Source organism: Salmo salar, chromosome ssa27, assembly GCF_905237065.1.
Source record: "Salmo salar chromosome ssa27, Ssal_v3.1, whole genome shotgun sequence".
Lineage (NCBI taxonomy): Eukaryota > Metazoa > Chordata > Actinopteri > Salmoniformes > Salmonidae > Salmo > Salmo salar.
This window is the reverse complement of record NC_059468.1, coordinates 8,675,386-8,689,780: the sequence shown is the minus strand read 5'-3', so window position 1 is coordinate 8,689,780 and position 14,395 is coordinate 8,675,386. Positions and strand designations below refer to the sequence as shown.

Here is a 14,395-nt window from a genome sequence, read left to right as displayed (position 1 = left end):
GTAGAGCCACACCCTGGAGAGAGTGTGTGTGTGTGTGTGTGTGTGTGTGTGTGTGTGTGTGTGTGTGTCAGAGGATGTTTCTAATTCCAGTCTTTTCAGGGGGCGTATCCGGAATCTCAGCTGTCTCCCCACCCACCACACACATCCTCCCTCACACACACACACACACCTCGTCGGCACACAAAGCATCCCTAAATACACACGTGAATTCTGCTGATCACATAAGAGCACGTCTGCAGATAGTATGGCGGTCTATAAAAACATACTTGATAAACAATCTGACTTGCCCGAACATGGGCTAAGACGCCACGTGTACGGAGAGAGACTGGTAATGCCACAGGCCATTTAAAACATCTCCCTATCCTCCTCCCCCTAACTCTTTCTCTCATCCCTTCCTCCCTCACTTCATGCCTCAATGAGATCAGTGTTCAATTGCTCAACAATACAATTTCGCTAATCTGACAAGACACCCCCACTTTTTTACACACACAAATCTCAAGCATTATGACATCATCTCTGTGGATTGGGCTTCTTTTTCTTCTCTAAACTGGGGTCTGGTGGGGGGATGGGATGGTGGGGCAGTCAGCCTAGTCTGCTTCAGGGCAGACAGGCATGTTTAGGCTTGAAATGACCTGGGCGGAGTCCATTACAGCCCAGAGGAGAGAGGGCACATAGAGGGGGAGAGGGAAGGAAGGAAGGGTTGAGAGAGAGAGGGAGGAAAGGAGAGGAGGGAGGGGGGGGATGGGGCAAGTGGCCTCCCTGAGCGAACGAAAGAGGATCTTACGCAAAGGGAAGTCTTGCTCGTCCCCGTCTGCCCCTCTCTTTTTCTACCTCTCACTCACCCCCCTCTTTCTAGCTCTCTCTCTTTACCCCCCCCCAAGGCCCAGCTTGTGACTACACTACACTCTCACTCATGCACATTCCATTAAGCTGTCCCCCTTCTCTTTTCTCCCATCTGTCTCTCTCTCCCTCAGCTACTCACAGCTCTTTCTCCCTCCATCTCCTCTGTCTGCTCGTCTTCTGCCACACATCCATCCAGCTTTCTCTCATTAAGAGGGGGGAAAAAAGGGAGGGGGAGAAAGAGCGCAAGAGAGAGAGTTGTAGTGGCCAACCACAATATTAAGTGTCGATAAATCAAGAGTACAGAACAAGAGACAGGACAGGGAGGAAGAAAGAGAACGCTAACTCAAAGAGAGAGAAAACAAACTGTCTCGTATGCTCCCACACTAAGACACCAGCGGAACCAATCAGAAACCACTGTCCAGTAAGTCTAGCAACACACCTCTAGTCAGATACAAATAAGGCTCATCTTACATTGTAACATATTTATAATATGACAATATAACCAATCATTAACACAATCTACGTAAAAATGTCCCCAGTTTAGGGAGCTACTGTAAACTAGTCAATAAACAGGAAGGCGGGTGATGCTAACTTACTTGCTTACCAGTACTTCTAGTGCAGAGGATGTAACATAAAGCAAAGGGAAAAAAAAAACATAGAATTCATAGTAATGGACACAGCCAGAATGAACTACCTGTGTTGTACAGTACTCATGAAATCTCATTTAACATTTCACAATGAATGGAAACCAATGGAAAGTAGTAATACAATGGAGAGGCCCTGTCGCTGTATTCCTATTCAGCAAGACACAGCAAATTCCTATGGAATGTTCTACAGTAGATTCCTATTGAGGGGAGGGAGTAGGCTAATTATTGTTGGCTAAGCCTAGTATCTCTCCTAGAGAGTGAAGAGGATAGCTTGAAAAAATGTTTAAAAAAATAAAAGGTATGGTGTGCGATTCGCTTTGGTATCAAATTTAGCCCGGCGTCCATCACGGTGGTGACAGGCCCTAACGAGTTCCAAGGGCTGGCGCCGGCGTGGTGGGGGTTCGGAAGTGGGGTTGATGGAACGTTATAACAACGTTTTAGACGGGAGTGACTCAGCATACAGCACCCGTTCTGCACATTAGGTCCACAAAGCACACACATCCCTGGATCAGTTCGCTGCAGCTAGCGACTGGAACGAGCTACAAAAAACCCACTCAAACTGGACCGTTTTATCTCCAACTCTCTTCATTAAAACACTCAATCATGAACACTCTTACTGACAGTTGTGGCTGCTTCGCGTGATGTATTGTTTTCTCTACCTTCTTGCCCTTTGTGCTGTGCCCAATAGTGTTTGTATCATGTTTTGTGCTGCTACCATGTTGTTGTCATGTTGTGTTGCTACCATGCTGTGTTTTCATGTGTTGCTGCCTTGAGTCTCTCTTCAGGTAGTGTTGCGGTGTCTTTCTTGTTTCTTGTCGTGATGTGTGTTTTGTCCTATATTTCTAATCCCAGCCCTCGTCCCCGCAGGCCTTTTGGTAGGCCGTCATTGTAAATAAGAATTTGTTCTTAACTGACTTGCCTAGTTAAATAAAAGGTTAAATATAAATAAATGGAGAAAAAATATACACGTCAAATAATACAATTATATTATAGAATGTTGTGTGTGCTAAATTTGCACGTACAAGACAAGCGCCACCACTACTATCCACTAGCTATCTTGAGCACATCGGACTGTTAGCTTAAGAGGCCCATCGGACAAACTCTTTGGCCATTATACCTATTCTGCTAATTGGCCTGGTTTACCACACGGAGCCCTGCTGATCCGTCCTCCGATGTAACAGCAAAAGGGGGCCACAACAGACTTTCCTCCGTCGCATCGTCCCTCTAAGGTCCTGCTGCTAGCTGCTAACCCCGGCCTGCTAGCTGCCTGAAGCCACGCACTGGTCTCCTATGATCACCCGGCTACGCATGCCTCTCCCTTACGTCAATAGTTTAGTTCCACCTCCCACAAACACAGTGACACAACCTGGTTTAAATGCTATTTCTAGAGACAATATGCAGAGTTCTGTCCTACTATCCAGGTCTGTGCCAAAACAATTTGAGCTTCTACTTTTAAAAATCCACCTCTCTAAAAACAAGTCTCTTACCGTTGCCGCCTGCTATAGATCACCCTCTGCCCCCAGCTGTGCCCTGGACACCATATGTGAATTGATTGCCCCCATCTATCTTCAGAGCTCGTGCTGTTAGGTGACCTAAACTGGGACATGCTTAACATCCCGGCCATCCTACAATCTAAGCTTGATGCCCTCAATCTCACACAAATGATCAATGAACCTACCAGGTACAACACCAAATCCGTAAGTACGGGCACCCTCATAGATATCATCCTGACCAACCTGCCCTCCACATACACCTCTGCTGTCTTCAACCAGGATCTCAGCGATCACTGCCTCATTGCCTGCGTCCGTAATAGGTCCGCGGTCAAACGACCACCCCTCATCACTGTCAAACGCTCCCTAAAACACTTCAGCGAGCAGGCCTTTCTAATCGGCCTGGTCCGGGTATCCTGGAAGGATATTGACCTCATTCCGTCAGTAGAGGATGCCTGGTTATTCTTTAAAAGGGCTTTCCTCACCATCTTAAATAAACATGGTCGATTTAAAAAAAAATTGAACCAGGAACAGATATAGCCCTTGGTTCATTCCAGACCTGACTGCCCTTGACCAGCACAAAAACATCCTGTGGCGTACTGCACTAGCATCGAACAGCCCCCGCGACATGCAACTTTTCAGGGAAGTTAGGAACCAATATACACATGCAGTTAGGAAAGCAAAGGCTAGCTTTTTCAAACAAACATTTTCATCCTGTAGCACTAACTCCAAAAAGTTCTGGGACACTGTAAAGTCCATAGAGAACAAGAGCACCTCCTCCCAGCTGCCCACTGCACTGAGGCTAGGAAACTCTGTCACCACCGATAAATCCATGATAATTGAGAATTTCAATAAGCATTTTTCTACGGCTGGCCATGCTTTCCACTTGGCTACCCCTACCCCGTCAACAGCCCTGCACCCCTCACTGCAACTTGCCCAAGCCTTCCCCCATTTCTCCTTCATCCAAATCCAGAAAGCTGATGGTCTGAAAGAGCTGCAAAATCTGGACCCCTACAAATCAGCAGGGCTAGACAATCTGGACCCTCTCTCTTCCTAAAACTATCTGCCAAAATTGTTGCAACCCCTATAACTAGCTTGTTCAAACTCTCTTTCGTATCGTCTGAGATCCCCAAAGATTGGAAAGCTGCCGCGGTCATCCCCCTCTTCAAAGGGGGAGACACTCTAGACCCAAACTGCTACAGACCTATATCTATCCTACCTTTCTAAGGTCTTCGAAAGCCAAGTTAACAAACAGATCACCGACCATTTTGAATCCCACCATACCTTCTCTGCATTGCAATCTGGTTTCAGAGCTGGTCATGGGTGCACCTCAGCCACGCTCAAGGTCCTAAACGACATCATAACCGCCATCGATAAGAGACATTACTGTGCAGCCGTATTCACTGACCTGGCCAAGGCTTTCGACTGTCAATCACCACATTCTTATTGGCAGACTCAACAACCTTGATTTCTTAAATGATTGCCTCGCCTGGTTCACCAAATACTTCTCTGATAGAGTTTAGTGTGTCAAATCGGAGGGCCTGTTATCTAGACCTCTGGCAGTCTCTGTGGGGGTGCCACAGGGTTCAATTCTCGGGCCGACTCTCTTCTCTATATACATCAATGATGTCGCTCTTGCTGCTGGTGATTCTCTGATCCATATCTACGCAGACGACACCATTCTGTATACTTCTGGCCCTTCTTTGGACACGGTGTTAACTAACCTCCAGACGAGCTTCAATGCCATACAACTCTCCTTCCGTGGCCTCCAACTGCTCTTAAATGCAAGTAAAACTAAATGCATGCTCTTCAACCGATCACTGCCAGCACCTGCCCACCCCAGCCATGATCAACTGGATCATATCACTCCCTCCTTCCTCGCATGTAGGCTCACTCAAATACCGTAAGGTAACATCTATAACACACACCTCAGTCCCCATACACCCTCTTCTGATCTCCAGTGACTTGAATAAAGAGGAGAGCGGGAGGAGACGGGACACCCCCCCCAAACGGTTCTATAAATACAGCTCGGAGCCAGCGGAACAACTCGAGTTAGGAGGGTCACACACTCCATCACAACACCGTCCACACAGCCCGCAGTAGGAACGGAGTTCTGAAAGATGCGTCGCCCGGCCAAAATCCTGTTTGATCAAGTGCTAATACGAGCATGACGGGAAGGAAAGTAGTGCGACAGCAAAGTTGAAGCTGGAGTTGATTTGTAGAAAGAGAGGATGCCACAGTACACACACGTCATGCTGTTGACATAGTCCCAGACAGAGAGAGACAAGAACTCAATGCATCTGCGCTAGGAGATGAGGCTTAATACACAAAGTTCAACAACCAAGAAAGGTCAAGTACTTTCCTCTCAGAACTCTCCCAAGAAATGACTCTTATGTAACTAAAGGCTTTCAAAAGGATCTGTGTTAGTCAATTGCTTATTTCAATAAGACACACTAATACTTTTACAGGTCAGAGTCAAGCACCAGCTGAGAGGTTCTAACAAAATGGCCGACAGAGAGAGCCGGAACTGTGCAATAACAAAAACCATGTCAGTTAGAATTATATGCACAATATTTGCTGAATATAATTCAAACCAAAGAACTATAGCTTCACAATACCCATTGCTGGACTGGTTCTAATAAGTCGTTAATGCAGTATTTCCCAAATGGTGGCTTGTGGCTAGATAATACTGGCGTTGTGGCTAGAAACTTAGTTTCCCATTCTCTGAGGAATCACAAGAACATTTAGAAGGCTGTTCATCGATGCCGGCACCAAAAACACATGCCAAGCTCTCGCCTAGGAGGCTGTACTACCATAGCTGGCTCTACCCAACTTACAAATCTCTGAAGACATAATGCCCAAAGACATTACACAGTAGGGCAACCAAAACAGAAACTTATCAGAGAACAGCAGCACAAGACAATACAAAAATATATTACAATAGGGTAGCCATAGAAAGAGAATTACTTCCAGGCCTGTGTAAAGAGTAAAAATGGCCGCCGGCCCTCCCATCACGGAACATTGACGTACATTCTAGTCATTCCATTTCCATGACAGTAGTAGCACATTCACAACAATAAACATCAAACTCGTTTTTACCTTGAACTCGTGCAGCTGCTGCTTGATGGTCTCCACCTCTGTCCCCACCACGCCCTGCGCGTTCAGCCCCTCCTCTGCCCGTCTCAGCAGCCCTTGCAGCTCTGCCACCTTGGCGTAGAACTCTCTCACCTTCTCGGCAGCCACCTCGATCTGTCCCATTCTGGCCTGGCCCCTTTCGGACAGCTTCCCAGCCTGGCGGCTCAGGGCCTCCGTCTCTCTCCTCAGGGCGAGGAGATCGGGAGACGACCCCTCGCGCCGGAGCATGGCGGTGCAGTCGCCTCCGTGACCTTCGAGCTCCGACCTCAGCGTGGCCAGGCGAGCTAGGAAGGCGTGGACAGCATCTGCCTGCGAGGCAAGCGAGTCGGCATCACGCCCCACAGGGCTCAGCGAGTCTAGCTCGTCGTCCAGGTCAGCCAGGTGGGAGAAGAGGTCGCGCACCGAGGACTGGACCTCGCCCACGCCCTGGAGACGGGACTCCAGGGTGGAACAGCACTTTTCAATCTTGAGGGGAGAGGGAAGGGAGAGAGAGAGCGAGGGGGGAAGGAAGGGAGATAGAGTTAATAATGTTAGCAAGTTGGAAGTGGCATGGTGCCTTGCTGATGTAACGATATGATATAAATACAGGGACAAATACAATTAACTAGGCTACATGAGTCAGCATTTTATCTCTGTTTTGATGACTCACGTTTTTTCTCATTAGCAAGAGAGTTAAGAGACAATTAACTAATCAATAATGGTCAAATGTAATATCTCCTTACCATGCATCTGATGAGATAGCGTATCGATTTGTAAGTGAACACAGTCTGTAAGTAACTATATATGGCACATTTGGTCACTATACATATCAATATACAGTACAATGCTCTTGACTCGTTGGTTTACATTTCAATGTGGTGATTAGATGATCTGAAGTGTTTGAGCTGTACAATGACCATATAAGATCACTGGAACTCCTCTGTCAGCTAAAAAAGACATTCTGTTCTCTTTCAACACACACACACACACACACACACACACGAACACACACACGCACACACACGCTAGAATTGGCTCCTCCTTTGTATCAGTCACAGGGTGAATAGATTGGCTGTGTAACAATACTCATAAATGGCTTTCTTTCCTTGTCTCCTTCCCTCATTTGTCCACTAATGTAATTGTAAAGGATGTGGAAAAGTCCAACAAAGCCGAACAAATGGTTTCAAAAGAGAAAAAGGTGTTGTGACACTATTTTATTTGAGTGTTTTATATTTTTGAAAACGACACTTTTTGGGGACATTCTCCTATTGAACAGAATACAGGCCTCCATCTTTCATCGGAGTGTCTATGAAATATTTATACTGTTTATACATGAAATACACTGTATACTAAATTCCTCACACATCTTCTCACCTTTTCGCTGACGTCTCCAAACTCTCTGTCCGTGTCTCGGGCCTGCTGCTCCAGCCTCTGTCCTCCCTCTCCGCCGCCCCCTGCTGTGTGGGGTGCGTCCTGCACCAGCCCCTGGGCCAGATCCCTCAGGTAGGCCACCTGTGGCTGCAGCGAGTGCAGCGTCTCCTGCTGGCTCCTCAGCCGCTCCAGGCTCTTGTTGCTGCACGCCTGTGGGCCCAGCGCATCCTGCACCTCGATCTGATGCCGTGCTGCCTCCAGCCTCCTCTCTACCGCCTGCCGCCCGTCCTCAAACTCCTTAAGTCGACCCGCTAGCTCTTCCAGTTGGGAAACACGGTTTTGGAGGTTTTCTGCCAGCCCGTCGACTCTACGGTTGAGTTGGGCTTTTTCGTCGCGTACGTCTTCCTCTCCGACGCGGCAGTGTTCCAGGAGTTGGTCGGCTGCAATGTTTAAGGCCTCCAGGAGGGGGCGACGGCGCTCCAGATCCAACCCCAGCTGCCTGGCCTTCTGCAAAGCCTCATCCAGGGCCGCAGGGTCTAGGGAGAGCTGGATGTCAGCCTCCCGCTCCTCGCACTCCGCCACCCAGGGCGTGAGCTCGGCGCGGTGCTGCTGATAACTCTCGGCCTTGGTCAGGGTGGATTTCAGCCGGTTCTGGCGTTCCGTGATGCACTGGTTGAGCTCATCCCAGTCCCGGCGTAGGTCGGTAAGCCGGGACAGTAAGGATGATCGTTCTACACCGCCGGCGGGTAGTGAGGCGAGCAGGGAGGCCCCCTCGGCCTGGATGAGCTCGTAGGGGCCACGTTGGCTGGCCACCCCGCGATGAAGCTCGTCTTGCTGGGCAAGCAGGGTCCGGATAGCTTCGGGCTGGCAGGGGAGGGAGTCGGCGGTAGAGTCTCTTTGACCACTCTGGTTGTCCAGCCAGCTCCGCAGCTCCTCGAACATCTGCTGGAACTGCTGGGTGCTGGAGAGAGCGGCTTGGAGCTGGGATAGACCATCCGCTGAGGGAAAGAGAGAGGACAGAGGATTTTAATGCTATTCATTTACAGATGTTTTGATGAAGAACATTCAACCTAAGCCTGAGAGAGGTTATAGCGCTGGATTGAAAACCTTGACAATTAGCCACAAGGAGACCAAAACCCACCCAAAAACATCCCCTTCCCCTTCATATACAAATACTACTGAAGCCAACAGAAATTCATACAAACAGAATTAAGATGAACACCATAGACAGAAGACTCACCGGCCCTCTCCTCCAGACTCCTCAGCGGGCTGCTCACGCTCTCCAGCCTCTTCTTCAGCTCGTCTCTCAGGTAAGGTTCAACCACGATGGCACTCAGCTCGCCGCACAGCTTCTCTGCCTCGCCCAGCTCTTCCCTCCTCTGCTCCAGCTCAGACCGGATCTCGCCCGTCTCCTGCAGACGCCGTTTCAGGGCCTCGGGATGGGCACTGAGCGAGGCTTGGCCGTCCAGCCGCTCGCCTAGCGCCCCCACGTTGACCGAGAGGTTCTTCAGCAGGGCCTGGTATCGCTCGCTGGTGCCCTGGGCCTGGTCGATGTGCTCCGAGCGCCGGGACAGACGTTGAGTGAGGTCGTCCCACTGCTGCGAGATGGAGCCCAGCTCGGACCGGACCTCCGCTAGGTCCTTGGCATCCTGCGGGGAGGAGTCGCCACCAGACGGGGAAAGGATGCCCTCGGCCGCCTGGGTGAGTTGGTCGAACTGGGGCCGGCGGGTGTCAAACTCACGCAGCATGAACTGTGGAGGACGGAGGGAAGGGAAAGAAGGGGGTCAGAACATCATCCATCAACGAGGAATCATTTCTACATTTTGGCTTGTACAATTGATCAGTAATTCATCAGAATGCGGTTGGTATTGGTTTATGCAGATTCAAGAACAGAATTGGCAAGTTGTGAACAATCTATTGTGATATTCTTCTTCATTATTTTGCATGTGTTCAACACAGTTAACATCCTCCATGTACCTGCACTTGCTGATTCTGGGTGTTCAACATGTTGGGGTCGATGCTCAGGGGTCCCAGCACACTCATCATCAGCTCCTTCTCTTTGAGCCACGGCCCCAACTGACTGGCTGCTGTGGCAAAGCTGCCCAGCCTATCAGCACAGGTCTCCAGTTCCACCTGCCTCTGTAGTGCCGCCTCATTGGCCTTTTCCCAGCGTGAGTCTTAAGTAAATAGGAAGTGAACTTTGGAGTGAAAAACAATAGAAACTATTGCTTATATATATATATTTTTTTTAAATGACACTAAGAAACTAGTGGAGAACCATAAAAACAGTGAAACTGATGGGTTCCATGAATGACATTCCCAAAGCTGAAAAATCACAATAGAAACAGTATGAAGGACATTTTCATCATAGTGGAGACCAATTATTTTGACTTGCTCATGCACACACACACACACACACACACACACACACACACACACACACACACACACACACACACACACACACACACACACACACACACACACACACACACACACACACACGCACACGCACACGCACACACAGCACGCACACACACACCTCCTGTATATAGCTCCATTCTTGTGCATTTTACTCCGAGTTATCATTTCATTTGTATTATTTTATCATCTTTTAACTATGCATCGCTGGGAAGGGTTCGTAAGCAAGCGTTTCACGGTAGAGTCTACACCAGTTGTATTCGGCACGTGTCAAATAACATTTGATTTGACACACACGGCGCTTAGAAATAAGCAATTTTTCTCTTTCCTCATGACTCATGCACTGGGCATCCAGCAGAGAGAGTGAGTCTTGGATCCACATGGCTTCGAAATAAAGCCCTGTGTGAAATGTGTGGAGAAAGGAGCTCTGCCGTGTTCCTACCTTGCATATCACAGGGCTATAATCAAGTCAGGGGAAAAATATCATCCCACTCATGTGCTGCCTAATATTGATCAAACACGTTCTTTACCTTTCAAGCTGTGAAAAGCTCTAACAACCCTTTTTGACGCAAATCATTAAATCTCAAATAACTACTATATTAGCCTGTCTTCCCATCTACAGCGTTGGTTTTCTTATCCTCTGAAATGCACCTCGCTTAGTCAAACCTCAAAATGGCTATTATTTGAGTCAGGGCCAAGTCCTATGTAGATGCCCATGCAAAGGACATAGGTCTACTGGTTCCTCATGTTAAAATGTGTCCCTTAGCCCATAACTATTCAAAATGGCTGACCCTATTCATCCATTCCAGCACCACTCACCGATCTCCTTCATTTGTTGTCTCCAGGTGTCTGCCTCTGGGGAGTCTGGGTAGTCTGCTATCAGCTTCTCTAGGGTGCTCTTCAGCTCCTTCACCTTCCCAGAATGCTCTGCCAGTTCAGACAGTAAGGCCTAAAGTACAGAAGAAGAACAGCTATATCAGTATGTTGGCTACAAAAAGACAAGGATAAGAACATAGAAAGTAAGCAATGGAAAGTACCATATGTTTATGTCAGCTAGGGGGTGATCACACTTTGATTTTACAATTCAGCATTAATGACCAACTAGCAGAGGCATAATACACCCCAATTTTGACAGTGGTCTGACCCGAGTCCAGACACTTACCTTGTTCTCCTGGGCCTGGGCGCGTACCACCTCCGGTTTGGAGGGGGAGGCGGCAGTCTGGCCCAGGTGCAGGCTGTTCTCCCGGTCTCCCAGCCAGCGGCTGAGCTCCTCGGTACTCTGCCTGGCCTTCTGCCTCAGCTCCAGAGAGGCCTCCTGGCGCCACTGTCGGTCCTTCAGTTCCTCTCCCAGCTCCTCGTAACGACCGTTCACTTCCGCCACTGCAACCTGCAGCTCTGTCAGGTCTGAGAGAGAGAGAAGGATTTATCAGTCATATTCAATCCAATTTGATTTGTATAGTGTTTTCCATTTCACAGACGTAAAAATAGAGTTGACAGTGGCAAGAAAAACTCTTGAAAAGGTTTAAAATGAAGTTATTTGGTTAATACTATCCAGAGCAACAGAATATTAGTGACAACAAACGTTTTCAACAGTGTTAGACACTGCAGTAGCACATACAAGAAGCTTACAGACAGAAGACAGACACACAGACAGAAAACAGATATATAATGAGCATTTTTTGGGGGAGCGAGCAAGTGGGAAAGCAGATAGTAAATCAGGCTGTGACGTCCACAAGTAGTAAGCGCTGGAGAGCATCTCGTATGAAGAAGGAGGCCATAGACGATTGGTTTAGGATAAGGGAGTGAGGGTGAGCTCACCTTTGCATGTGTGAATGCCATTGACACTGCCGGGGCTTCCTGCACCATTGACCTGGGGAACACCTGGGAGAAGGACACACTGCACTCAGACAACTACACACACATTGCAACGGACACCAACACACGTTCACGGACAGTACAATAGAAAACACTGCTAAGCATATAAACACGCTCAGTCTCTGGATTTCACACACACGGTTTAGCAGGGACACCGCTACATCTAGAACGCGTGTTCACGTTACACACACTGATAGCATAGACCTCAACACACACACACACACACAGACTCACAAACAGAGCTTGGATGAACTTGGACATACAGGTAGCTGGGGACACACATAGACAGTTGTTTCCTCATTCCCCTTACCTGTCTTGGTCTGGGGAGCTGTGATGTTTATGATAAGGGTCTCCAGTTCTGATCCAGTCTTGTTCAGCTCCAGAACCCGAACCCCTTGGGCCTCCCAGTCAATCAGTAAGTCCTTAGTAAAGAAATGTTTGAAAGTTATTAATGGCCTTACATAATTCCTCAATGAATAATCACATGGAAATATCAGTCTGAATCACTGGCATGCTTTGGAAATCTAGCAATACCTTAGAACGAGTAAATGATGTTTCAGTGATTGATTATACTGTTTGTTGCAGGAGTGTGATTAAACCATGTAGACATTAAAAAAAGACACACACACCTTGAGCTGCTGCACTCTCCTCTGCAGGGCCTCTGTGTTGACGTTGGGCTCCTTGAGAGGCAGCTGCTCCTGTGTTGTCTGGAGCCACCTGAGGAGGGAGCCAGAGAGAGACCGGAACTGGCCCGACTGCTGCTCACAACTCTGGATGGCATTGTACCTGGAGCGGGAAGGAGACAGAGGGGAGAGGGGAGAGGGGAGAGGAGAGAGAGAGGATTGAACCAAAAAAAAAGAGAAAAATAGAGATGTAGGGATAGAAATTGAGACAGTGGGAGAACAAGAGAAATCGGAATGAAGAGAGGAGAACAAAAGTAGGAAAAAGAGTAAAAGAAAGAGGGAGAGAGAAAGAGGGAAAGAGATTATTTTATTTAAATCCCAATATCCTTTCCATATAAAACACACCGCTGCTACATTAACCATCACATGCTTCATGTCACAAAAAGAGAGAGGGATGCAGTTAAGGACAAACCATTATCTCGTCCATATTGACCCAAGTCTATAGTCTCCTCAGCCTTGACCCTTGCCTTGTACTTGGTCTGCCCCATGGCAGCTGCTTTGAAAACTGACTGCAGTGCACACAGACCAAACAACCACTTCATAACCGTCTGGGTCATTGAAAGTGTGTCATTTACCTCCTGGTCAGTCTGCGTAAGCGAGAGCCCCTTTTGTATGACCGATAAATGGACACTGAACTGTGCCCACTATAACCCAAGGCTTATTTTTAGTAACCGCCGACCACATTCACTCCTGTGCCATGAGCTAACGGTGTCCACCCACAGACCACTGTTGGCAACACACAGCTTTCAAAGGGGTCAGGGCTACTGTTAAGACAGTACAGGCCTAATCCCTCACTACATGTATAAGCCGCAATGGGAGCTTTTGCGATCTTTTGCTAGACGAACAGTCCAATGGTATTCATAAGAGGCCTGACATAGAAATAGAAACACTAGACGGGACATTGCCAGTCATTCTATTTCTATGAGGCCAGACTTCCTTGGGGCAGGCTAACTCACCAGCCGCCAGTAGCGCTGGTACAAAACAGGGCGACATGGCAACTGGTGCTGCCATACAGGAAGGACAAAGGATCCAGCCTATCAACTAATTAGGAGTGTATTCAAAGTTATCCACCCAGCCAATCACAGTGGGGGGGGGGTTGTGTTTCTGCTTGTCCACTCAGATTAAGATTTGTGAAAATCTGGCTTGTCCTGCTTTGTGTATGAATTTGTAAGGCATTAGTGTGAAGATAAAAGTCATGAGTGTCATATTTCAGACTAATGGTGGCAGTAATGTGATAGTGTATCAAATGAACAAAGAATATATATAAAGCCCTTCTACAAAGTGCTTTACAGATACGCAGCCTAAATCCCCAAGATGCAAGCAAAGCAGAGGCAGAAGTCTTTGTGTTTTATCTAGCCATCTCCCTCTAGTGGGATTGGTGCTGCACTACAAGCCTAGGTGCACCTAGAGACCTCCCTTCCATTTTGTATTCATCTCGGCATTGTGTATTATTCTAAAGCAGTGCCTACCCATTGTGCACAGGGTCAATATTATATTTTTTTTATTGGTTATGGTTCCTTGCATTTTTTTGCAGGGCTGTTCTACAGTGAACTGCAAAGCCTTGCATTGATTTTGGAATGATTTTGGCTCTGTTTATTCTAAGGCAGTGCTTACCTTTCATTGACGTTGGATTCCAGCCGGGCGAACTCATTGGACACCTCTCTGACATTGTCCAGTAGGGTCTGTGTGCTGGTCAGGGCCTTGGCTTGGCTCAGGTCTGTCCCCAGCTGGCAGAAGGACTTCAGGTGACCTGCCTCCTGCTCCTGCTCCGCTCTCACCTCCTGTAGTAGTAAGGCAGATACAGATATGCTATCTGAAGGTAGCAAATCCTCCCTGAAATCTCTTACAGCATAGTCCCTTGTGCCTTCTTCCACTTCTCTGTTCAAACAGATATCTATGTCTCTAACATTTTTATCATCCTCTCACCTCTATGGTCTGCGACACTGATTTC

At 47.9% G+C, this 14,395-nt stretch overlaps 1 protein-coding gene across 37 annotated transcripts in view; it reads right to left on the bottom strand.

Annotated features, from left to right (window-relative positions):
* LOC106588461 (microtubule-actin cross-linking factor 1) overlaps positions 1-14,395 on the bottom strand; it is a 279,550-nt gene that overhangs the window by 68,275 nt on the left and 196,880 nt on the right. For 36 of the 37 annotated variants that reach the window (XM_045709357.1, XM_045709358.1, XM_045709359.1 and 33 more), the window contains 10 exons: positions 14,059-14,225; positions 12,391-12,547; positions 12,072-12,183; positions 11,705-11,767; positions 11,049-11,290; positions 10,706-10,835; positions 9,443-9,642; positions 8,706-9,216; positions 7,469-8,463; positions 6,080-6,580 (listed from right to left, as the gene is read on the bottom strand). In XM_045709357.1, the coding sequence (XP_045565313.1) occupies positions 6,080-6,580; positions 7,469-8,463; positions 8,706-9,216; positions 9,443-9,642; positions 10,706-10,835; positions 11,049-11,290; positions 11,705-11,767; positions 12,072-12,183; positions 12,391-12,547; positions 14,059-14,225 (3,078 nt within the window). The remainder of the gene's footprint in view (positions 1-6,079; positions 6,581-7,468; positions 8,464-8,705; positions 9,217-9,442; positions 9,643-10,705; positions 10,836-11,048; positions 11,291-11,704; positions 11,768-12,071; positions 12,184-12,390; positions 12,548-14,058; positions 14,226-14,395) is intronic. The other variant, XM_045709342.1, reaches the window with a different exon arrangement.